The sequence below is a fragment of the Diorhabda sublineata genome, chromosome 11 (assembly GCF_026230105.1).
Source record: "Diorhabda sublineata isolate icDioSubl1.1 chromosome 11, icDioSubl1.1, whole genome shotgun sequence".
Lineage (NCBI taxonomy): Eukaryota > Metazoa > Arthropoda > Insecta > Coleoptera > Chrysomelidae > Diorhabda > Diorhabda sublineata.
In genome coordinates, this window is record NC_079484.1 from 11482988 (window position 1) to 11510459 (window position 27472).

Consider the following 27472-nt stretch of genomic DNA (forward strand, 5'->3'; position numbering starts at 1 on the left):
CGGGTGACCAACGACGAGGTGCTAAGACGAATGAACAGAGAACGAGAACTATTAACCATATTAACCAAGAGAAGGGAAGCTTCCTACTTTGGCCACATTTTTAGAAATCAAAAATATGCCTTGTTACAGCTGATTATGGAAGGTAAGATAGAAGGCAGGCGCGGCCTAGGTAGAAAAATATTTTCTTGGTTGAAAAATCGTTGAGATTGGTTCCATGTACGTGATGCCGTAAATTTAATACGCATGACTGAAGATCGTGAGGAATTCTAAAGGGTGATTGCCAACCTTCATTAGAATGAAGCAGGCACTGGAAGAGGAAGATACAATGAACACTTAGACGGAGAAATAATTAGTTATGGAAGAAAAATAGATAATAAGCGGAGAAAGGAAATTAATGAATAAGCAGGAATAAAATAGAACTTAATAGATTATATAGGAATCTCATTGTATAAGGTCTAATGAAGCCCCAAGAGTTATATGGCCAGATAAAAGTACAATAAAAAACACGGGTAAAAACAAAAAAAAATCAAAAATAAATTGAAAGCCGAAGTTTGTTCAGCTAAATCGACTATAGATAGGAAAATAGAGCAAATTACCAATCAACCTTATAAACAATGTGTTCATAAAATAAGTTCCTTTGGAACTAAAGAAAGCTGACGCCAAGTTTCCTCATTCTTTTACATGATAGAAATAATAATTTGAGAATTTTAAAGTTATTGGATCACAGGGGAAAATGTAGTGGCCTAAAAGAAACTTTACGTTGAAAAATGATTCGTTTATTTGAAAAATTGCGGTATTCCTTAGACAGCATTTACAAACCTCTCAACAATCAATGCGCATGGTATTTTGAGTTCTTATATATATAACTATATATAACAAAACAAAGTCTTCCGCCATGTTCACGATAAAGTCAAAATCTACTTAATTTTCAGGTTGTATTGTCAAAGTTTCAGTGATATGTTATTGAAATGTGATGACCATTGCTCGAAAATGTGGCCGCATAATAATTTTCATCTAAAGCTTAATCCCTTTGAAATATAACAAAGCAATGCTTGGCACGATATTTATTTTCTGTGGATAAAAGCACAAGATGACATAGGATGAGCTATGCAAACCTCGTAAGCAACTAGTGTATAACCTCACAAAGTTTACCAATCCAGCAGCAAGATCTTGATAAGTCCCCTTAAGTTGAAATTTACTGAGTGATAGAGCTTATTTTATTTGGTCTGTCAAATAGGGGAAGAAAGACTTAGTCTACCTTTGTTTTTCGATCATTAGATAGAATAGAATCTACCTCTTCTGTTCCCATTCCTCAATTACCATCGCTTGGTAGCTGGATGGTAGTCTTTCATTACTTTATGAGCCATCGGTGTAAAACATCATAAAAGTATAGTTTACTATACTCATTCTATCTTCTAAAAATATGGTCACGTATAATGCGGTAATATCTTAGGAGTGGTCGCAAATAATTAATGCGCATCACAATAAACGCATTTCTCACAAAGATAACTTAATCTAGTTTAAAATGTAACTAACAAGATATGTTAAAACAAGTTATGATGTAGAAAATAAATTAATACATTATAAAATAAAGTAATGATGAAGAAAAGCTACCCTGAATCTTTAATTATTATCATTGAACTAAGTGTCAATTTTGAAAACAAATTGATACTTCTAGGTACTCTTTTATTATATGTTTGTATCGACTACTTTCCAACACTAACATTGATTGAAAAAATAATCGACTCCCTGACTACTACTCTGTTTAAACAAACACAAACAAGCACAATATTAATGCCTTTCACTTTTTTCCCGGTTCCTCCCTGTTTCCACTGAACCGTTTCCAACGATTACTTTGTTGGAATCGCATTACTTAAAAGGGGAATTTAATAACGGCCCTGAAAAGAGAACGGCGAAGGGAAGCGGAAGGGGAGTTTTTTTTGTTGGTTTATATGACACCTCTCTTACCTTGTCAATCAATATAACGTTTGAACAGACAAAAATGGAGCTTTCGCATTATAAAAGCGAGCCCCGAAAACAATTAGAAATTGATTTCTTTATTAAAAGTGATTCCGTCTCTACGAAGTGTTAATTTATTAAGAAAACAAAAACCTAAAATTGGTTTTCGAACCGCCATTAGTATAATGAAATTTATATCATGAAAAAGGTAAATAATTTGGACAAAATGTTCTATAATTTTTGTTTATTCTTGACGAGCAGAATTTGGATATTATATTGGCGGTAACAGACGAAGTAAGGATCGAACATTAGATATTCAATAATTTTAATAATTGAAAATTTCTATAAAGTGGCCACCCTACAGGTCACTTTTAATGCTGATTTGGCCAAAGGAGAAGTAAAAGTAACTTTTCACCACATTATTTCAATATACCTTCAAAAAACTGAACTGGGGATGCAGGTACACGACCTGTTAATGGACTAGAGGACATGTTTGAAAAGCTAAATGTATTGTTAAAAAGTGTGGAGTTGACCATAAAGTGATCTACAATATCATTAAATGGCACAAATAATCAAGAACGCATACCTGTACCATACATTGATTAAGAAAAACAGCAGTCTATCGAACAGAAGAAATCTACAAAATTTCATTGCCGACAATTCATTACAGCGACTATTCAACGCATACAAACCTAACCTCACCTCATGCAAGTCTCAAGTTTTTTGAAGTGAATATGAAGTGTACTCATACCGCTTTACTTATCATTGTTAATCATTTGAATATTCCAAGACAAACTGATTTATCAATGATGTATCAATTTTATCTCCATATTTAGCTGAATGTGAATTTGTGCAGTATATGATTTAGAGGTAAAAAAAAGCAACACAACATGCGACTGAACCTAACCAAATTGGAACCTAATATAAAATCTCTAATTTTACCATCAAACGTAAGTATCTCAGTAGATTAAAATTATAAATTAATATAGAGGAATTTCTATTAAAATTATTGGGCATTTGAATTCCAGTTTTCCATTCCATATGCTTATATATTTCTTTCTAGTTAATGTACTTTGTTAGCGTTTACCTAGTGATTTCTTTCTAAAACCCATTTCAATTTAAGTTTGTTTTAGTAAACATTTAAATTTTTTATTTGTGTTACATAGAGAGTTTTTGAAAGGATAAAGTGGAGCTTGGTACAAAAAAGGTTGAGAAATACTGATCTAAACTATGGCACTCGCGTTCCCTACTATAGCGTCACGGAGAGCCTGGATCGAGATTAAAAATGAAATTTATGATCCATCTAAATCCTATAAAAGGTGCAAGGAAAACTGGATTATTAAGCTAATATTCTTGTACTTGTTGTACGATCCAAATTAACATGATCTGAAAATGCTACCAGTCGCTTCAATTATTTCCATAGTTCGTTAATTTATTAATTATCAATAATGTTAAACAAAAAGTCTTAGTATCAAGTTACAAATTTTCCCATATTTTTTATAATTTACACTTGATGTGACAAAAAATCCTTTAGACTTCATCATATTTAAAAGGTGTTGGACTTCAATGAGGACTTTTTTTTTAAGGACTGTATACAATCGAAAAAAATCATTATCGTTATGTTTGAATACTCTATTTAAATCCATTTCTAATGATTTGCGACACATAATATATTCAAAAGTAAGGGGTTGGGACAGTGGAAGAGAGAGGGTTGACAAATGACTGATGTCTGCATCGTGAAATGTTTCCCCTCTTACAACAAGAAATAACATGTTTCAACATTTTCTTTGAATCCAATAAATACCGTCAAATATCGAGGTGAACTGTTATAACACAAAAAATATGGCGAAGAATAAAAAATCTCCACTGATAATTCCAACAAAATATAGAAATATTATTATTTATAAATTGTTTAACAAAGTATAAATTTCTTCAATATATTTTTATTTCATTCACAAAATAAATTTCTTCGCGCTTTTCCACTCTTATGGATTTTCAGATTAATGCTTATTATTCCCTATCCTTTATACGATCTAATGTTACATAATAATACGGAATTTTTCTCATATATAAAACTCCTTCCAAGAGCGATTCTTCTCGAATGCTTTCGCCATACGTCACGTATGGAATAAGGAACATAATCAATTGAGAAAGTTGGTCTGTTCTCCCGGAAATATCTGAAGTAGAAAACCGCAAGAGCAACTTTTAAAAACAGCCATAAATTTTGTTTTGAGACACTATCTCGCGTATTAGACCGAGAAAAATCGCTGATTTTTGTTTGTTCGTATTCGTTCAAGAAAGAGGAAAAGACAGTGATAAATGGATGACTAATATATCTTTTTCTTCTAGTCATTTTTTTTGTTGTAATATACGTTTGCGAAAATTTTATTCTTCGTAAATGAATTTCTATTCAGTGTGAACTAAAACTGATTGGTATGGTTCTTATCTATGAGTATTTTTTCTATACAATAAAGTTTATATGTTTACGATCCGAGGAGAATGAAGACATTTTAGCAAGGAAAGCAGGATATCGAACACGAATAGTACCCTTAAGAAATTGAATGTTATACAGATTAAGTAAATAGTTATAAGGATTTTTATCTTTTCAAAACTGACAAAAGTAAACCATACTTATTATAAATAACAAGTCTTCCTCATTCATTCTTATTGACAGCATGGATCATTTCCTCCTATTCCTTTCTGGATCTAGGCGATACGCCTCTCTTAGTTCAAGATGTTTTCTTAAGTTATTTCTTTTATTTCGGTTGTTTCTAGTAACTGTTTTCTTCCAGCAGGGTGTCAGTTCGATTTTCTGTGGGGTATGTAATAGTTGGTCAAACAGTAGATTTATTTCTTGACATTGTGTCATTTAAATAACCTGGAATATGCTATTTTTGTTTCCTTCATTGTTTGTTTCTTTAACTTGCGTTTCAACGTCACCAGAGCTTGTTATTACTATTCCTAAATACATCAAGTTTATCTACGTCTGAATAGCTTTTCCTTTAACTTCAATTTCAAACATACCGAGGTAACCTTAATTATTGTAATAATGCTGCAATGGCAATGTTAAACTACATGGCTTCACTAAAAGAAGAATTTAGTAAAAGAGATCAAGATCCTAATAAAAATGGTCACATGTTCTCCTTTCTGATAAAAACAAGCTTAATGGATTTCACTAGCATTCCTTTCAACGATTCTTTTTTCGCACGAATGGGAAATCAAGCTTTAACATATTGAATTTAGTTGTGGAAATAAAAAAAGTTTTAGGAGATGATCCTCAGAAACAAATTGTTGGGTTAGTATGCTAGATAGAATTTTTTCAGCATTTAGATCCTATATATATATATATATATATACATATATATATATATATATATATATATATATATATATATATATATATATATATATATATATATATATATATATATGGGTAAGTTTGTTCCATATCAAAATCATTTTGAATCCATATAGAAGCTGATTAACAACAGAAAATTCAGAGAAGTACGTAATATTAAAAGTAACTTAACATGAATCAGAAATAGAAAAGCTATCGCGATAAAAAAAGGACAGGGATCGCATTGAAAATGTTCCGAACTTTAAATGAAATGTCTCATTTAAAAACATATTTCGTTTAACAGTAAGTGTGTGTTTCCTTTTTGAATAAACTTTTTATAAATATTGTACATTTCTTTACTTAATCAATTATCTTATTAATTACTTTGAACAACTTTATACTTCATTCGAGTAGTATGTAACTCCGCCGGTGGTACCTAAATCCTATAGTACTTATTTCATACGACCTTGATGACAAAAGTGATGAAAAACATGAGGGATAATCAGAAAAAATCGTGAAATCTACATATTGTCGAGAAACATCCTTTTTCCCAAATGTCTTACACAGGTAAAATTTCAAAAGTTTCCATATGGTTCAGGACAATAGATATATTTTCAGTGGCAGAATTGCTACAAAATATCTACATTCGTCTTGGATATTGTTACTGACACATATAACAACGATGTTAATTAATAAAAATAGTATACTTACATGTCCTAATTTGTCTTCTTTTCGTCGTTTCACAGTATCGACTTCTGTTGGAGATCGTGACCTATATTTATCTCTATCACCAGGTGAAACAGAGTTCTGCGAAAATAAAAAAGAGTTTTTTGACTGATTTTTCATTTTGGGTAATATGAGGGTTACTATACAAGTTTTGAGATAGATAAATAAAAATAAATATTTTTAATTGGATATGGCTTTATTGTTTCAAAGCATGTGTTTTGAATGCATCAACCGCTTTTTCAGGTGTAGAAAAACGTTGAATTCGAAATGTTTTCATCTGCGGGAAAAAATCATTGGATGTCAAACAACCACTCTATGATGACCCATCAATTCGATACTTTGAATGTTCAAAAACGTTTTTATGTGAACTGATGTGTGAGAGCTCGCATTGTCTTGGCTGAGAATGATAAGTCTTCCACGATTGGTTTGCCTTATTTTTTCGAATACTTTTGGCAAATGAAGGAAGGTGCGAACAACTTTTGTTGGATTTGGCTCGTCTTGAAAGACCCATACAGTCGATTATTGTTTAGTTTCAGGTTCATATGCATAGATCCATGAAGGGTCGCATATCATAATCTTATAGGCGTTTTTTGCAGCGCTGCAATTGAAGTCTATCTTAGGATCAATCGACACGAGCTTTTTTGAGCAATTGTCAAATTATGCGGTATCCAACAGGAAGAAATCGTTTTGACAGCCAAATTTTTTGGCAATATTGAATGTATGCGAGTGTAACTGATGCCTAAGTATGCCTCCATCTCACTTTATGTCACATGACGATTTTGCAATATCAGTTTACACATAGCATCGATGTTCTCTGGTATAACAGCCAATTTTGGACGACCTTCACTAAATTCATTCAGTAGCTAAGTGCGACCACGATTGAATTCGGAAATCCAACGAAAGCCGGTGGCTCGAGATGGTACTTCTTCACCAAAACTCGAAGCGAGTTGATCGGCACACTTCTGTTGGTTTAAACCTCGTTGAACGTTGAATAGGACTCTTATGACAACATGTTCTGAGTACGTTCGCCAGTAAAAATGTAAAACTTTATAATGACAACATCAGATTTGACATATTCACATCAGTGTTGCCATATCTCAAAAAAGTTGAACTCTCGTAATGTAGAATGTATGGTTCGAGCGAAACCATTCGTTCTATAAAAAAATCAGGTTTAATCTTACCAGTCTTTCTTCAGCATTTGTGCTGCCAGGCCTTTTAAGATCTTGATGATCTCTAGCATGGAGATCGGCAGGTTTAAGTAGAGGATGTGCACCACCAGCGACTGAAGGATGAGGACCTCCAGGTGCACCAGGAACTCCTGCTGCCAATCCAGCTCCGAAGCCCAATAAACCAGCTGCTGGACCCATTCCTGGGAGACCTGGATGTGGACCCATTGGTAACCCAGGTCCATGAGCACCGTGCGGTAGCTGTTGGGCGTGTATTTGTTGCTATATAAAAATAATACATTAATATTATTTTATATTGTTGATATCATATGCAAACAAATATTTGTGCTACTTGTAATTATAAATATGGTTGGAATTATCCAAAAACAATCAGTTTTTCAAAGCAGTATATATTTTCGAAACATCATGAAAAAAACGGATTTTTGTTGAAAAAATATAAGAAAAGAATAACAATCTTTTGAATGTACATAATCAAAAACGTCTTTCCTTACGAGAATATGAATTGAGAACTGAAATTACTTCGTAAAAACAAAAATTGCGTTGTGAATGATACTAATGTGAATACAAATATTGTTTTTTATCAAAAATAGAGACAATATCACAAATGGTAATAAGGCATTATTTTTACAAAGATTCAGTTTGAACTAAAAGAAATTATCTAATTAATAATAATAACATGGATATATACATATATTCTCTGTTTCTTTATTAAAAAATAGAAGAAAACTATGGTAATAATTAAAAGAATACCATGCAATATTCTCTAAATATCAAAAAAAGTTTACATACAAACGATATTTTTACAAAAACAATTCACAAATGTAAACTAGGTACAAATTAAAAACGTTTTCTGTAAAAATATTAACGCAATCCTTGACGTCTATGTTCAATTTTATTTCACAGGATGACCCACAAAAGTACGAACATTCTTATAGCACAGTAAAATAAGATTTTGGGGTAATAAAGTTTTGTAAGACGCTCAAAATTGGCACACATTTCATTGCAATATCCAATGACAACTAGATCATTCTCGAGGATGTTCTCCACAAATTAAGCGATTCTTATTTGCCGAAGACACAAAATGCGTTTTACGAATCTCTATTCTCTTGACTCCAACAAATTCCACGGAGTACCGCAATAACAGTTGAAAATAATCTTTGAGATGAGTTTTAGAAGAAAAGTAAAGATATCAATTTCAAGCTCTAGGTTTAAACTTGATAGCATGTTTATAAAGAAAATAAATAATAAGGTTAGGATTTCAAAAAACTTGGGCATCTCCAAAAATACGTTGTTGTTGCCAAACTCAAATGTTGTTCTTAAGAATTCCAAAGACATTATTGTCCTAAAATACATAAATTTATTTTTCTTTTCCAGATTATCTTAAAAGATTAACGGGGATCAAGATGCGATTCTTTTGGATTTATGGTTCTTATGTAAAACTAATCAAAATCCAGTTTTACAGTAGGTGGGAAAACGACTAATTGTACGCTAAAGGAGCAGGAAATCATGTTGACGTAACTGAAGCGCAATATCAGATCAGAAATGGCAATAATATATTTCTGTATCAATGTTTGTTTTTTGTGACTAGAGGATTGGAAGCAGCATCTCCATATTATTATGTTTCGAATCATTTTATGAACCAGTGTCTTATCATATAACATAAAAAATTTACTGGTCAATATTGTTTTGTAAGACATTCATAAATTGACTATAGTTTGTCAATTTACTAATCTGACACTAAACAAAGTCATTGTTTATTCGTAAAAATCGAATAATTATGAACTTAAATCTCATCGTAATAGATCAGAGCTTACCCAATGCAAATATTTGATACCAGAAGAACGAGTGCCAATAAGAGTTCATTCAAATTAAAATTCTCAAAAGTAATCCTTTAGACCAAATGAACAGATATATTTGACACGTAGCTACAAATTCAACCCAATAGTGTTATTCTAGAATGAACTGGCAAGTAACTAAGTAAATTTTCCGTACACTATCTCACGTATCTTAGATTCTCATGACTTCCTATAATTGCAAATCAGAGCAAAGACCGTTGAGTTAGTACATTTCAATAATTATGCATTACGCTCTGAGAATATCCTACAGTAAAGTATAAAGACTACGGCGGATAAATATGAGTATTCCAACTAAAAAGACTCAATGGTCGAAGTCTTAGATGCGATCAGAAGTGATCTAGATGTATAACAATAAAAATACTAGAATTCAATTACCTTGTAGTAGCAATTACAAGTAAGAAGAAATCAATAGGAAAGGCGAGGAAACGCGAAATCACAAGCATGAAGTCTCAGCGGATATTTGAGAGAAATAATATGGAAAAATGATATGATTAGAACGATGAGAACCTATAAAGATAAAATTTTGATGTATACAACAGAAACGATAGCCAAAACATCAACAACAACAAAAGAATTCCAATTTAGTTGTGGCGTGAAGGGTTAGAAAGCAAGTGGGCAAAACGTGCAAAAAACAGAAACCAATCCTAGACACACCACCAAAAAGATGGTATGAGGGTTGGAGTACAGTATCTTTAGAACAGTTTTGGAGGAGGCTTAATATATTGGAATTATACAAGACAGAGTCCTATCAAAAGAAAAGTCGCGGTCATTATGAAACGAGGGACGCTTCATCCTATTTTAAATTTTTAAATTATATTGAATTTTACCTGAACAGAAGTACTGTAAATACACAAAAAACATTTTGATTACTTTCCAGAATGGATTCTCGAAATTAAATTCACGATTCAGCCATAACGAAATAATAAACCGACATCAATTTATAAAATTAAGGCGTATAATCAATAAAAATCGGTTTTATGGACTTTTTATTCCTTTGGGAAGGTTAAAAATAATAGAGATCCTTCATAGAAATATGTTATGGTTCATTATCTACAGTGTAGCAACGTATTTTACAACGGAACTAATTTTTATGTTTTATACAGCGTGAGGCAGACTCTGTCAGATATACGTTAAAGTATCGAGTCTAGAAATTTGTTTTATACAGGTCTGGAGATATGATAGATTGATCTGGATTTATAAGTCATTGACATAAATGCCTGACTGTTGAAAACGATGCTTTCTGTAAACTGTAAACACTTTTTTTGACTAAGTAGCCGTTGGATGGTGGTTACCTTGGGTAAGAATTCGTACGAAAATGTATTCTTACAAGCTCGTGTACGAAGATTCAACTGGAGTTGTGTGGATAGAATGGATAAGTTGATTTCTCGCTTGAAGCTGAATTATTTATCGGATATACCACTTTGCGAGTTTTATTAGTTTGAAAAAATGGATAACAGGAAAAGTTAATAAAGCATTGCTTTTTGTAAAAGAACCATTGGTCTAATAAACATTATTCGGACGATGGTCGAGGAAAATCAACCATTAAAAAGTGGATTGCGAAGGCGAAATAAGCCCCAAGTCCAAAAAATAAATTCAAACAACCGTAATGTAAAGCTGATTGAGAAAACAGAAATCATAAAGCTATCAAATGAACGTGACTGATACATCGTGAACGAATATTTAGGTATGCGAAGGTGGGTGCCGCACTAGCTAACAATCGACCCAAAACAAAATCGAATTCCAGTCCAGTTTCCAGCTGTTCAATCACAATAAACTTGAATTTTGCGTCGATATATCAAGTTATTAATATTACGAGTAGTCCAATACAAATATCGCGATTAAAAAAATCTACTTGAATTTATTTTTCAGAATTTGGTATATATATACTATATACTTGTTGTTTGTGACAAGGTACTTTGTTCATTACAATAAGTTTATTTTCGGATATATTTGGAACCAAATTTTCAAAAGTTCTGCCTTGGTATTCTAAACTGATATCTTTAATTTTTGATGACAACAACAACGTATTTGGAATCGAGCCCATTTTTGATCCAGCATGAATTATTGTGATGAATTGTTCTCAGTTTGAAGGTGCCTTTGCCCGACATTCTTTAGGTGTATATACTTTGATATCGAGAAGCATATCATGTCTCAGCTAGATATCTATAACTGGATATGTTTTATCGGTCTTAAAGTATTTAATCCCAATTTGCAAGCGATTTTTTCATAGACTTGTACGGCCATATTGAATATTAATTTCGCTCTCAATTAGTCTTTTTTGAATATAAGAAAGGATAGTTTGTTTTAGTCTTGCATCCTTTTCCGATTAATATCCTTTTCAAATTAAATTAGCATCACTTTTATCGGATATGAATAGATTTAAGTTTGACTTTTTTTTCTTTCAATTGCAGAAGTTGTTCCAACATTTCGACGATTTAACGTTTCGTAAACTTTTTTTATAATCATTTTTGTACGAAAAGTGGTACGAAACATTGTGAAACCAAACCCATTTCTTACAATCACTGCTATACAGAGATTATTATAGGTAGCTGGGTATAGGTATATATTGAACTAATGTATTTAGATGTACAAACAATCAATGAAATTAAACAATAAAATAACAAATGCTTGTGGAACCATGACACTAGATTGAGCTGGTATTTCTTGGTTTGCCACATAGGGATCCATTGTGTTATCCTCCTTACTATTTCTGTAGGTTTCCTTCTCATGTGTTCTGCCCAATTTAGTCTTTGTGCTTTTATACACCTTATTATATTTTCTCTTCCTGTTTTTTTCTCCTATTTTTCTCTATATCTCCTGTAATATTTGTTCTCAGTATTTGTCTCTCTTAATCGTGGATGCAGATTAAGACGTTTTGCCTTTCCTGTCTCCAGGACCTGGCCCCTAGATAGAGTTTTATATTTGACAACAAAATGAACTCGCCGCAAATATAGCAAAAAAGTGTTTTTTACAGTTTTTGGAAGCCATTTTCTACAAGTGACGTCGTTGTCTTCTCAAACTGTCTGTCCAATCCTCAACTATTTAGTTTTATTCTGGTTTTAGTGAAGATTTTGCGAAGATTGTGTACAGCCCGCTAGGTTGATGTATGACAAGGGTGCGACAAAGCAGTGGAATGCGACACGACAAAGAAAGCCTACACCACCATGAGCCTTTCTTAGCTGTTGAGTAGAAACATTTGATTTCAACAACAAATCATTTCTTACTGATTTCATAAAACATACTAACCCTTATAAGTAGTGTAACTGACTAACCACTAATACTTACAGCAGTTGCAACATTTAAATAATACAGCCCACGTATTTTGTTAAATAAAAATAGTTAGCATCATCCCCTACCTGAAGGATCAGGCCTTGTCTCACCCTTGACAAACATCAACCTACGCAATATTCGATAAATTCCAGCTGTACGTAATAATCAGGTATTCATTAGATTTGCCCTTAGAACTGTTCCTAACACTCTATTACTAAAGTAACTTATATCAGTGGGAACTTTTGTAATTTTGTTTAGAAACACAAATACAAACACAATTTTCGAAATACAATGTCTGGTTTCCATACTATATTTACTAATTCAAAATAACAAAATGGGTAAATATATACATGGTATCCGAATTGTATTAGTTGAGATTATTTCCGGTGAAACCGGGTACAAATTCTATGGCACTAGACATCGTTGTACTTGTCTAAAAAATTTGATAAATACCGATATTTAGTTGGTTTAATACTCTATCTATTTTTGGGAGTCATCTTGTTTAAAATCTACTTTAAAATACGAAACAACTAAAGAACTACTTACAAGCAACTGTTGAAGGCCTTGTTGTTGCTGTTGCTGGAAACAACAACACAATTTAATTGATAATAATACAAATGACCATCACCTTAAATACCAATTTATCACACTAAATGTACAGATATAAATGGTATAGAAAATAAATTAATCGTTACTAACATGCAGGGTGAGGTTTTAGAGTGACAACGCAACGTTCGATGAGTTGTTTATTATGTATTCAAAACTATTAAAAAAATTGTAGGCAACGACATGCTATTTATCTGGACAATATACCGATATCTAGGTGCGTGATAGAGACAAAAACGTTTTGTAAACGCAACAGCTCTTCTTACAATATGCAATTTTACCAAATTATATTTAAAAAAACCACGAAATAAACACTCTGCATATGAATAACAATCAAATAAATAATTATTTTGATGAATTATTATCTATTTTTATAAATTGTCGCATATGGTTCAGTTTTTAAACTGAATTTAAGAGAAATAATCTACGGACATCTACAAACAGAGTGAACTAAAAATTTATTGTACGATTGTACTTAATGTTATAAATGGTTCCACCTATATTTCATTTTGGTAGAGTGATTACTATATCTAAAATGACTATTCAATTACTGACACTAAAAATAAATAAAGTTAAAACATTAATAATTGATTAGAGAAAAACTCAAATAATCATAATTTTTTCCTTATATCCAGGTTTCCTTACATTTAAATTTATAAGTCAGAAATTCCTTATATAGAGGTAGGAATGAATGAATTTGAAAACTGAATTGGGAAAATGTATATTTAAATACGTATACTTATTTGAACATAATTTGAAAACTACATTTAGAAAAACTCTCAAATTTGTATTGTTGAAATAAGTAATATGTCACTTTCGCTTATTGGGCGCTATAAGTTTTTATTCTTTTAAAGAGTTTCGCGAGCTCCTAAATATAATCAAAATATGATGAATCACAAACGATACATTCGCAATGGCCGATCCTGTAAGTGCTTTTTCACGAACCAGAGTGTCTTCTGTAGGAACTTCATCTGAATCCTCGATCCCTTTATCCAATCTTATGCCCGTTATCATGACGCCGCAATCAACGTCAACTATCAAATGTAGTTCATAAGTTAATAGTATGGATGATATCACCTGGAAACATTCGACTTCTAGACTGGGGGTTCTGGATCTACGATTACGATTCTAAATTTTGGATCTACGATTACGATTCTGGATTCTTCAACTACAAAATCTTATTTTAGAAGCAATTTGATATAATCGTTTAGGAGATGAAAAGCCAAGGTTTCTTAGCAAATCTCACTTCCTTCAAAATATTGATTTCAAGACACTAGGTCCTTTCAATTATATTAATGACTATTTACTTCTTTTCGATAATGAACTTTGAAGTTTCTTATCATTCATAAGTCCATAGGCTGTTTACTGGTTATTGGAGGTATCGGGTGGTAGGAGTCATCACAAATTCAAATTCAGGGAAATGCTTGACACACAAACAGTTGTAAAGGAACAAGATGATTTTACTCTTTTGCAAATTCAATTTATGTGTTGATACTCTTCAGTTAGTTCATGAATACCTGCCTCGTCATCCACTTATTTTAATTGCGACAGAGCGAGTTTTTATATGATCTTCCTTATAACGATACGTGGAAATTTTTCGGTACCTCTTGCGATAGGAAGATATTTGAAAAGCATCGCCGTAACGTTAGTAGATGTCATCTAGACACTGATTGTATACCTCAACTTGCTACCCCCCCCCCCCCCCATAACATTGTCTGTACAATTCACGTCGCTTCTTATAACCTTCCACCCATCTATAGCTTCCTACGAATTTTTGATGTTGAACAGTGAAGCCAATTTCTGCCATTAAGCTAATGTATTGACTTTTACACTGTTTAATCCGATGCACTTTTCGATTGGAATTTCGAGGAGAATTCCGCAGATCGGGTACGTTTGACTTTTCGACACTCAGTTTCAATTGACTCGATCGTTAAATTTCGTGGAGTTCCACATTCAATTTCATTTATGTTTCTGGCTCAAAGAAGAGGAACTCAATTCGGCATATTGTTCACGAAAACACCCTTCGATTTGTTTTAGAAACATACATCTAAACCAAGGCTTCTTAAACTGTGGGTCGCGACCCCCAGGGGGGTCGCGAGACTACTGAAAAAGGGTCGCAAAGATCTGATACTTTTCAATCATTATAAATAAAATTTTAAAATTAGTATACACACTACGTACAAATATAAATACAAATAAAAATCATACAAAATACTATTGTAGTTTTATTATAACTATTTTTTGAAAAAAGTGGCAATGCAAAAATGCCTATAAATGAAAATATGGAAGTAGCATTTAAAATAATAAATACAACGCGCTCCTCGATTTTCAACTGAACGTTTATAGGGGGGGTCGTTTAAAATTTCCTAAGCTTGAAGGGATTCGCTATATAAAAAAGTTTAAGAAGCCCTGATCTAATCTATAAAACTTTTTCGAACCCCTTTTGTAATTACTCGAATAATTGATGATGATGATCCCCGTAGGTTATTTATTAGTGGAATGAAATAAATGATATATAATATTCAGACTTTTGAATTGTAAATAGATGGCCTAATTAAATTGCGTGCGGATAATTATAAATAATTAATATATATAGTTAACAAAGCAACAAACTATAAACAAGAAATCGACCGTCTTTTTTAAGATGAATATCACAAATCATATTTTGCTATCTTGATATTTTTCATTACTTTTGGTATGATTTGTAATTTGTTGCTCATACAATAATTGCCTAGGCCCTAAAGGACTAGTAACTAACAACTAGTAACAAAAAATCCGAACATTTTTAGACAGCTTAGCAAATAAAGTGGGTGTTGACTGAAAATGTTAATAATTGTTTCTCATAATTTGGAAGTTGTCAAACATCCCAAGTATATAGACATAACATGAAGTCTCTGTAAGAAGCGAGTCGACTGGGTGCTGATTCAGTTATATACTATGTGTGTAATTATAATATTAACCATTGTTTCATAGAGTAAAGTACAAATAATTATATTGAAACAAACAGTTTTTACGGATGTTTTGTACCCACACCCTTACATTCTATATTGGAATGTTTTTCTTGAAAACATGACCGAGTTCTTGTTTCTAGCTGTGTAGACATAAAATAATCAAAATATAAAGCATATAAAATTCAATTGGGATATTTCTTTGAAAATCAGAAAGAATTCTTTGTTCATATTTTGTTGCTTATTGCTGAATATACAATTTTCCAATCATCTAAAGCCATTTCAAAAACCCGTTTAAATAGCAAATTTTATTCTGACGAATCGTACTGGTGGAAGAATTAATAAATTATTTGTAAACTGAACAGTGAAAAAATTAAATGAATGAATCGGCTGGCAACAAATTAATAACGAACTTTAGTATTTTTTATGCCATGATGTTAATGAAGTTCATATTAACTTGAATTTGAGGGATCCGCCGGATCAACAGAATTCACTCTGGCAAATAATTAGCAGCAAAATTTTTGATAACATAACACATTGAAATATAAAGTTAGCGTAAACTACAAGAGCAACAAAACTGATTCTTTGGCAACTATTTAGCAATAATTTCACCATTAGTTCGATTTCTATGACTTACTACTACTTATTAAGCTAAGAACTTATTGCTCAAGTATCTTGAGTATTTTTTTTAAATCTTCCAAACTCGAAATTCGGATTTGAAAAATTCTAAATTCAAAATAAAAATTCAGCTCGTATACCTTACAACTGTTTTTTTTTTAATAATTTGATAGGACGACAGGTGAATGCGGATGAAAAATTTATTACCTTCGACGGTTTAGAATGAATTTTTGATTGACTTTTATATTTTAACCCACAATTAAAATTTAATTAATTTTATTATGGTTTTCAATAAGAAATTATAGGATGTGGGATATTAAATTATATATTTTTATAGTTGTTTACGATGGTGCGTAGTATTTCTTTCAGAAAATTACTTTATACAGGTGTGTTCGTGCACAACGACGTTGTTTATAAGGTTATACATAAAAACTAAATTTAGAAGCTTGAATGGATACATAGGTATTCAATGTTGGTTGACAAAATGAAAGTTAAATCGTAATTCAAACAAGGGAAAATTAAGTTTATCATATTTAGTTTGAATTGAAGCCACGAAAAATATGATTTACCAATGAAACCCACAATTAAAAGCGGGCTTTGATATGCAGAACAATAGTGGTAATAATTATCCTTCTCAAAATATGAGGGTTTTCTGAAAAGTTCCCAATCTCAACTTAAAGATAGTAGCACTTATCAATATAAATTGAGAAATATATGTGCGCATGCTTTGAGAGATTATACTTGCAACTTCAGCTTTTTTGGACACTCAATTAGGAGTTAGGCACTGTGTACGGAGTCTCTGCACCATCATTAACGTAAAATTTTCATCAGCTCTATTGAAACATAGCCGTATCAGCTTGACTGATAACTAGATTTCTAGGCGGCCAAAAGCTGCGACAATCAACGATATCATCGAAAAAGTTCAGCAAAAAGTTCTGGACGACTATGCATATGTACAATATTCGCGCGTTGGATGCATCATTAACGCAGTTTGAGTAGAATAAGTCGAAATTTTGCGTCGATAAATAGCTATAGACGAAATATAGATCCACCAGTACATACTTGAAAAGAAAAAATAGTCCAAACAGCAGATTTCAAAGGCAAAGAGTGTTTTATCTTCCGGAAAAGTGATGGAAACTGTTTTAGGGATAGTGATGAGATTGTATTCATCTTCAGGTAAAACAATAACAGGAGAGTATAACACATCATTACTAGATGATGTAACGAAAGAAATAGCGAAAGCGACCGCATTTGAAGACAAAGAAATTGTGTTTCCACTAGGGCAACGCACCTTCTCACTCTTGGGTGATCGCCATGGCAATAATTCACGAATTTTGTGACCAGTCACGGTATTTACCAGATCTGGTCCTCAGCAATTTTCTACTGCTATTTTCTAAGCTGAAAGTTTCACTTGCACAGAAAGACTGCAACTATTATTTAGAAGGGTTAAAATTCTTAGAGATCACTGGACTACGAGGATACTATGCTGAAAAATAAAAATTATACAATTGGTTAAGTCGTAAATATTTCAGACAACCCCCGTAAAGATACCAAAATGAAGGAATATGTCAAAAAGCCACTGAAGAGGTAAGTAAGGCCAACAAAGCCCCAACTTTTGAATTATATATATCTACATATATTCAAACGTTACAAATTCATGTAGTTTAATTTTTAATATCTAAGAATCTAAGTATTCAAATTGAATTAAATCGAGTTATTGTATTATTCATTACCCAATCTTACGTGACTCAAAAAATTAATCATGGCGGGATGACGTTACTGAACTGGACACAATATTTATAACACAAATTGAAATGAATTATTCAAATTCAAGCGCCATACAATTATAATTTGAAATATTGTTGTGTTTTGTTTCAAGCATCTGTGTGATATTTGAAAAATATTTGAAAAATTTTCGAAGTAATTCATTTGAATAATTTAATCCGTCTCTGTTGATATGGGTCGCAGAAAATCTGATTCCTCTTATCGAACGTGAGGTACAGCGTTCTTCCATACTAATGCGGCAATTTTTATTGAAGTAATCAGCAAAAATTCAAAGTTAGCATCTTTAAATTTTATATATGTTTTTGTGCTTGAATAAGTTTTTTTTCTCAATGATTTGGCGACAAAGTTTTGATTGTAATTGGCCATGTTGTTTGATAGTTGTCTATTTAATCTGCTTTAATTGCAGTATCATCGTATCTAATCCCCTTCGCACGTAGCCATTGTTGCATTTCAGGTTTCTTACTGTAGAAATACGTTCTATCCAGCGACTAAGATAGGAAGCGTTATCCATTATAATATCTGATCTTTGACATGTTACAGAACGGTCTTAGTTCCAAGCGATATGCGTTAATGCCCTCATGCTAGTTATGATACAAATTTTCTCTTGATAAACCAAGTTTTTGTTACTTTTCTTCAAAATTGTACTATTCTTTATGTGTGACTATATACTACAGTCTTTTTATAAATATTGATATACTGTTATGCTTAGCAGAAGTTAATCCAATTGTCTGTGCAAGACTCATATTGTGGATTACGTCGTTGTATATAAAAATTGGTTCAACGTTTTTCTTCTCTTTCTTCTTTATCATGGCAACGCGTTGGGTCACATTTCTGTCTCTTCAATCTACCTCAAGATTTTTACGTCAGTTCTGATATTGTAAAAGCCACGATAGAGCACATGATAGCCATTCAGAAAGAAGACAACAAAAAAGAATTCAAGGTTTGGATAAATACATTTCTTGCAAAGTAGTAACTATAATATTAATTCAAATTTCATTTTACCCTTGTAAATTGGATTTTTAAGTATCCGACAGTGCGAAATTGAATGAAATTTTCATTTAAAATAAATATAGTCCGATAGTCCGATCGACAAAAAGAATGATTTAATATACGAAGATTTTCTGAAAAGCTTCCGACTTGAAGATGTCAGCTTTTATCAATATAAATTAGGGAATATATTTGCACATGCATTGAGAAATTCTCACTAAAATCTCAGTCATTTTGAACGCTTAGCTTCTGTTTGACAATCGTATAAGTGAGTCGTTGTGAATATTTTTCTGAAAATGAGAAAAATTGAGTTTGTAGCAATCAATAAATATACTCTCACGCAAATGAAGAAAAGTTCGCCAAACGGTGCTGGCCCACCGTCGGATTAATGTAAGAGAGATAGAAGAAGCCATCGGCATATAGGAGGAACGCATTTGCAATATACCGACTAAAGAATTATGCATGCGTAAGCTATCTGCGAGTTGGATGCTGCTTTAGCTCACTCTGTACTAAAAGCGCATTTCCCAGTTCTTAATGACCGGTTTAAGCCAAATCAGTCGGATTCTTTGCGTCGATTCATAACAGTACATGAAATCTGGATATACCACACACTAAAATGAGAAATCAGACAAGACAGTGGATTACAAAGGGCGACCCGCTCTGAAAAAGTTAAATACGATTTCATTGGTCCGAAAAGTAATGACGATCGTTATTTGGTTTAGTCATGGGATTGTATTTATCGACATTTTCAATAATGTAAAACAATAACAAGACGTTTTCCCGGTTCTTAACCCTAAAGTTTCATTTGTAGGAGAGAGGTTTTCATCAGACGAGGACGTTATCCAATATATAAACGCTTATTTTCAGGATAAAGACGACAATAGTTATTTGGGGTTTAAAAGCTGGACTAAGAAGACTATGTTGAAAAATGAAAGTTATTATGAATAAAATGGATGTTATGCCGGAAAGTTTCCAGACATTTCTTGTGGTGTTTTTTGAGTAATTTGAAAAGGTTCGATTCTGCTTAATCGCCAAAACTAATAAATTTTTGAACGAAGGTTTCAACATTTATTCATGTTTACATTATTATTTAGGGTGTTACATTTATTTTGCTCAATGCGCTCAAGAAATATAACTAAAACCGGTACTACACGATGCGTCCAACGTTTGCACCAACATTTGCCTTCCAACATATGGCTGAACATTGGAAGAAGGCTGGAACCTTACTTAAAGAAATGGAAATGTGGCAAAAAAATAATATAAATTCTTTTAAAATGAACTGTATGATACGTGTTTTTCATACAAAACACGTAGCATACACGCACAAGAGTACAAGAAGTGTGTGTAGTTATACAAGTGTAGTGTAGGTTCCAGCTTCTTTTCAATGTTGGGTACTCCTGTAAAGCGGGTCAAAAAAACCGAATTTCTATAGCCAACGTTGAAAGCGAAACATTCGTCGAGTGATATGCGAAGTACGACCACACGATGCGTTCAATCATACCAGCGTCCAACTTTGGAAGCATTGGACGCATCGTGTGGTACTGGCTTGAGAAACCAATAACACATGTTAATAAATATTCTACTATATGTATTGCATTGTATTAGCATTAGCAATTTTAATCCATTATTTTCGATTCAGTTAACGTATGTTGTTTTAAAATGAAAATTAAGAAATTGATTGAAATTTTATCAAAGTATTAAATGGAATGCTAACAGTTTTGACAATGAAAGTCTGAAGCGAAGGCTTAAATAGTATAGAGGGCAACTAGTGCTACAATTGTCGTCGCTCACGAAAGCGAAGATGGTAAAAGAAAATGTTACACAAATTGCATATACTATTTGTTATTGTATAATTTCTAGTATTATTTCCGACTCCATATTTATTTTGAAACATGTATGAGTTGATTTATAATTTTATTTATTAAATTAAACTGTCTAATACACCAACCTCAATTCAGTTTCAATATTTCATTTGTGTTTTTTTTGGTTGTGTTTTATTTCATTTGTGTTTTTTTGGTTGTGTTTTATTTCAACGTTTCATTTTAATTTGCGTGCGGCAATTGAACTCGTCGCACCCGCAATTATAAAATGAACTATTTTTGGACCATAACAGCAAGCATAAAGAAACCGCTTCTCCCGCATAAGTAATAAAAAAACTTTACCACAGTCAACATTCATATGCCATTGTATCCTATAAAATGTAAATATACAACGCTCAATAAATGTTAACAATTTCTAGAGCATGTTCTTAATGTCTCTGCATCTATTACATTTTGTTTTCGAAATAATCGGCTATTCAATAAACCATGGCGCTATTGGGTTCATTGTTTTAATTTTCTTAAAGTGATACTAGGTCAAAATAGTTAGAGAAAAAGACCAAGAAACATGGAACGAGGAAGATAGCGGCAGAAAACGGAACATTGGCTGTAACGAGATGAGACGTAAAGTAATGGATAAAAAAGAATGGACGATACTTTGGAGGATCGTAGCTCGACTCCTCATGCCTTAAACCGGTAAGGGTAGAAAAGTTTAAGATTCAGTAAGTAATTAGATGTTCAGTGATAAATATGACCTGGATTATTTGAAAAATTTTAATTCAACATTTTTTTTTAAACTCTTGTAATACGAAATATTAGCAGTATAAATGCGCTCTATACTTTCAAATTCTAGAAACATTCCTTTTTGAAAATTAATCTCCTCTAAATCTACTGAAATTACTAAGTCCCAAATGAATACATTTGGTTTCTACAGTAACTATTCTAATAAAAATACATACTAATAAATATATATTCATATTTCTGATAGACTTATTTGAATACATTAAATACTATATACTATACAATAAATTGAGAGAAACTTACCCCTATAATGGAATTTAGTTCGGCCATTGTAACTTGTTTGGCCCTTTCGACAGCTGTGGCTACTTGCTGTTGATGCTCTTGAGCCAAGAAGGGCAGCACTTGGGCGATAATAGCGTTTAAGCGTTTTGCAATTTCAGTCTGTAATATTAGAGAGATACGTAATCATTAATACAAACAATACAAGCTGGTTATGTGATTTCAGATGTAATCATTATGGTCCAGTAAATGGTTTTTGTTTGACAATTATCTGCAACTGAGCCGATTGACGTAAAAATTTGACAGGAATTAGTAAATTGGTCAAGAAATAACAGTGATAGTCTAGCGGGACTTTCCGTTCTAGGAATTGGAGCCTCTTCTGCTACAAGGTGAAAAAAATCCCTGAAGGAATGAATTTTAAACATAAAGTCAAACTAAAGTTTCTCTCCATTGTCCGAAATAAACGTTCCATAAAAAAAATTATTCAAATTTAATCAAATGAGCCTGATAAAAAACTAATAATGTGAAATATTCTTGAATTATGTAGATGCAATAGATGTTAAAATAGGGGTAGTTAATAAAGCGGCTACATTAAACACAAAAAAACTTTTAGAGGAAATGTATACTAGATATTATTTTGAAGTACCTAAAAAATCTTTGAATTGTATCAAGTTATGACGAACGAAACATTTATTAATTTACCAACATGTTTAAAAATAGTAAGTGTTTTCCATTTGTATTTTAGCGGTTTAGGATACACATTTTTATCAAATATGATGTTTCAAATCTAGACATAGAAAAGTTAGAATACGTTTTACAAAATAGTTTCATGTTTTTTCTATGTTTTTTGTACGATAAAAATTAATGTGTTACGAGTATAGCCATAAATTTCAATCCTTTCAAAGTACATGTCGAAAATTACAGTAATATAGCTGTTAGAATTTGCTGTAAAATCATTGGGGATTTTTTGTAATTCGACATGTGTTTCTCCGCATAACAGTAAAAACATTCTGATTGTTGCGGATCAAAATGAATATGAAGAAAATGAAAGCGATTTGATACATTATGTATTTATTTAAGAAATAAATTTTTTTTTGTTTAGTAATACTTTTTTCTCTTCCAGAGTTCAATGTTTTAAAGCAACTTTTAAAACTTAATTGTTATGATAGTTCAAAAATAATTTTGTGGGCAATTTCTATTGTGAACTGTATTTATTACCTAGAGTGTAGAATCAATCATATTTATTTCACAATTTTACTTTAGATTCAAACGAAAAATATTTTTATGGAAATTCCTTCATTAGCGGCGATTTTTATGGGTTGGAATGTTTTAAAAATGAAGGTGTTAATGATAAAAGGTCAAATTTTAACGTTAAATGATTTTTAGCTTTAGGTATTAGTTAATCTTCAATCCCATATTTTTATGAAAATCAGTTCAGTATCAAAAAGTTCATTAACTGGACTATGAACACAATAAGAATGTTTGAATGTGCATCATTTTTCATTATTTTCACTATATCGTAGAAATTAAGCGCGATACGAAAAACTTCAAATAAACTTTTTTTGTAGAAAATTTAATTTTATTTTATATTAATATATCAGCTTCAAAGGTAAATGAATTTCTTTGTTTACTAAAAGCACTCTAAATAAATAAACGAAATGCATATTCACTATTAAAACATTCATAATTTAAGAGTGCGATAGAGGTCACGAATTTAGAGCGCGCATATGAGATGTTGAAGTAGTTCTGTCAGGTTATTTATAAATAAAAATTTTTTCTGCCAATTTTTGAATACACTTTGAATGGTCGACACAAAAGCATACTAAATAATGGACCTTAATTAATTTCTACAGATGGAGTGCGTACCTCCACTCTCTTGGAACAGCGATCAGGGCTAATCCTCACCGATGGCACTTAGTCAGACCCTCCACAAGAGTCTCTCAAAAAATAGGCCTTAAGCAAATAATAACTTCTCAAAAATGTCATTTAATCTTAGAATATAACCGAAGATATAAGAACGCAATCTGAAAATACGAAATCCCTTAGATATATCCCATATCTTGGTATTATAATTCGAAATAAATGATAATTAAAAAATCTACAAAAAAATCCAAACGAAAATGATAGTTTAGTCACTCAAACAACATTGCCTTTGTATTTCATCGCCGCGACGTAAAGGAGGAAATAGTACCTTTTTTATAGGTGATTTTAAATAGTTATTTACGTTATAAGTCCTGGAAGTGATTTAGGACGGTACGAGATAGATGTTTATGGATGAGGCAACGAAGGAACCGAGTCAAGAATATCTAATCGAGCACTGTAATAATAACTTCACGGACGAATATCGTAATATGTTTTTTTTTTCATACTGTTTTCGGTTTTAAATAAAAAGCAAACTTATATTAAAATATGAAATGAATGAAATTTGACAATTTTACTGAAAATAGCTCCTTTGATTATTCTCTTATTATTTAAAAAAATAAAAATTAACAAAAGTCATTAATGTAAGAATGTAAACAAAGGCAGACATATTGAATTTTTGGAAATACAAAAAATATTTTCCGAAAGAATGTCTGATAATTCAAATGAAATTGCTGAGAAAAGTGTGGAAGCAATAGGGCAAATTATTCCAATTAAGTCTTCGAAACGGAAAAGAATATGCGATGTTTTGCGACTGGCGTGAGAAATATGAAGTGCTGATGAAAATTGGATGTTAATTATTTTTTTTTGATGTGGTAAGAACAGTTGTTTTTTTTAAAGCATTTCAACGTTTCACTTTAATTTGCGTGCGGCAACAGTTGTTTTTTAGAAGCATTCTTTTCGAACCTTAAATCAAATACAAAACATCAAATAGCTCATCATAATAGTCTAGTTACTCGATGGTCAAATCAATGATTATGGTTAATGAGAATGTCAACATTTCTCGTTATTTTATGTTAGTGATTTAAAAAAAACAAAATGTAGACTACCATCCAAACCAGTCGAAGGTGCTAACGAAGAAAGAAGTTGAAAGTTGGCATTGTCGGAGGTTGTACAAGGGAAGACATTTATAATTTACAAGTAGACTACAGACAAGGAAAATGCGTAGGTCAAAAAGCTGTTGGCGGGGCACCTAAAAAAATTCCGAATTCCGCAATCTTAAGCATACAGAAAAGTACACCGGACATTGCTTTAGAAGGACTTCGTCAATGCTGTTGGCTAACGCTGGGGCTGATTATCAATGTTTTAAAACGGCATGGTGGATGGAAGAATTCTTCAGTGGCTGAAAAATATGTGGAAGAATACGTCGAGAGCATAAAGAAAATAGCAAGAATGATACAAGGTGGTGAAACTTTTGTACAAGTGTTAAACCAAAACCACACATTTTCCAGCATTATTGAAAATAAAGAAGTACATCTAGTAATTCCTACAGTAAATGTTTCTGGTAACAGTAGTTGCACCATTACTGTTAACATTCAAAAAATAGAATAAGAGTTTAGTTATTGATGTTAGTTGATTTTTTATTTCCAATTATTTAAAACGGGATTGGTATTAATTAGTCGCCTTTACAATATAGTATAAAAAAAACTAGTATTATGAATGCAATGTTTTGTTTATCTTTATTAGTTTATAATAATAATTCGTATATAGATATAATGGTGTAATTCTGAAAAGTTGAGCCCCCTCTGATTTTGCTGAAATTTTGTATTCACCCTGACTAAAGAAAATAATAATAAAAGTTTAGTTTGTACCCCAGTTTCACTGAATATATTCGAAAATATTGATTTTGAAAAAAGTTTCAAACAAAGAAATTGAGCTCATAAAAAGCTCTACAAAACAGATTGTATGTATTTTTTCACGTCAACCTATTATTTTGGTTTATGTTATGACTGTGGGTGTGGGTTAAACAGTACAACATATAAAGTTCAATCGTTAATTATTACATCATTATCTGGCTAGTTAACTGCTGCTGTTAATATTAGCTCCTATATCGAGATGTAAACGCTATGTTATTAATAAATTCGGTAGTGACTAAGGAATCAAACAGATATAGCAAATAGTATTAAACTGTTCTTAGGAAATATTTTTTTGCAACAATAATTTGAAATTTACAAAGTAATTTGAAGAAAATGAAATAGATCGACTATTTTAATTTAGTAACGAGAAAAAAAATGAGGTTTGATTTTTTTAAAAATAATATATATATATATATATATATATATATATATATATATATATATATATATATATAAACTGTTATTCCGTCATAATAAAAAAATTGTTCACGTCATTACATGCAGTAAACAGGAGGGAGTAGTTGATTGCTTTGACTCGCCGCCTCGCGTCCTTTGCCTTGCGCTCGAAAAACTGACACCAAGCCGGAGCGACGGTAAGGCAACGTACGTGAAGGCAATGGAACACTAGCAAACTCTTACACACACGTTCCCTCTTGTACTCTTGTGGTTAGTCTATACATTCTGCTTCCAAATAGCTTCTTAATGTGCGGATGCCGAGTACTATTGAGCACTACACATACTCCTCTCTTCTCCTGAACCAGACGTCGTCGTATCAGGACGTTTTTAAGCTTCAATTTGAAATATGTCATAAAGTTAGTTGGATAGAATATATTTTAAACAGTCTCATGCCGATCTAAAACAAAACCAGTCTTAGATAGTTGATTCCGTTTTTTTATATTTACACACAAGTATATGTGGTAGTAGTAAAGGCTAAATTTGATTACTTTTTCAGTAATTCTTGTATAATTTTCTTTAGAAAGATTTAATTTCGCTTCAGTATGTCAATGTAGTGTTTTTGTTTCGCAAATTAATGCAATATTTTTGAATCACTCACATCAATTTTTTTGTAGAAGTACTAGATGACTTGTATATTGAAGAAATGCTCTACAAGATGTAAAAAATTACTCCTATCAATATGCTCCAGTAAATACAAAATTCCACTTGGGCTCGTCGGCTTAATTCGCAAATCTTTTAACTCCATAGCACCAAATTTCACCATAGACCCAAAAAACTGAACAATGAAAAAAATTTAATGAGGACTTGACCTGTTTTTTTTTGAATAAAGGATATAAATAGATGCCAGAAATCAAATTTCGAGAATATAGAACAAATAAACACGAAGTGTAGTTAGCTTTCAACGAAATGGGGATCTGGAGTTACGGAGTTATCTATTTAGACTTTTGTATTTTATGGGATTTTTGAGCTTCCACGAATTTTTATGTTATATGCGTCCAGAAATTATCTATCCAATGGTATCAAAAATTTGATATCAGAAAAAAACGGAATTAGTGGTTTGTGACTTAAGTCGACGATATGTCACATTCATTATCTGAAAAATATGGAATATTTTTACTAATTGT

At 31.8% G+C, this 27472-nt stretch overlaps 1 protein-coding gene across 2 annotated transcripts in view; it reads right to left on the reverse strand.

Annotated features, from left to right (window-relative positions):
* LOC130450063 (protein groucho) overlaps positions 1-27472 on the reverse strand; it is a 402798-nt gene that overhangs the window by 39513 nt on the left and 335813 nt on the right. For both annotated transcript variants that reach the window (XM_056788230.1, XM_056788231.1), the window contains exons 5-8: positions 22141-22278; positions 12882-12914; positions 7204-7470; positions 6008-6103 (exon numbers count right to left, since the gene is read on the reverse strand). In XM_056788230.1, the coding sequence (XP_056644208.1) occupies positions 6008-6103; positions 7204-7470; positions 12882-12914; positions 22141-22278 (534 nt within the window). The remainder of the gene's footprint in view (positions 1-6007; positions 6104-7203; positions 7471-12881; positions 12915-22140; positions 22279-27472) is intronic.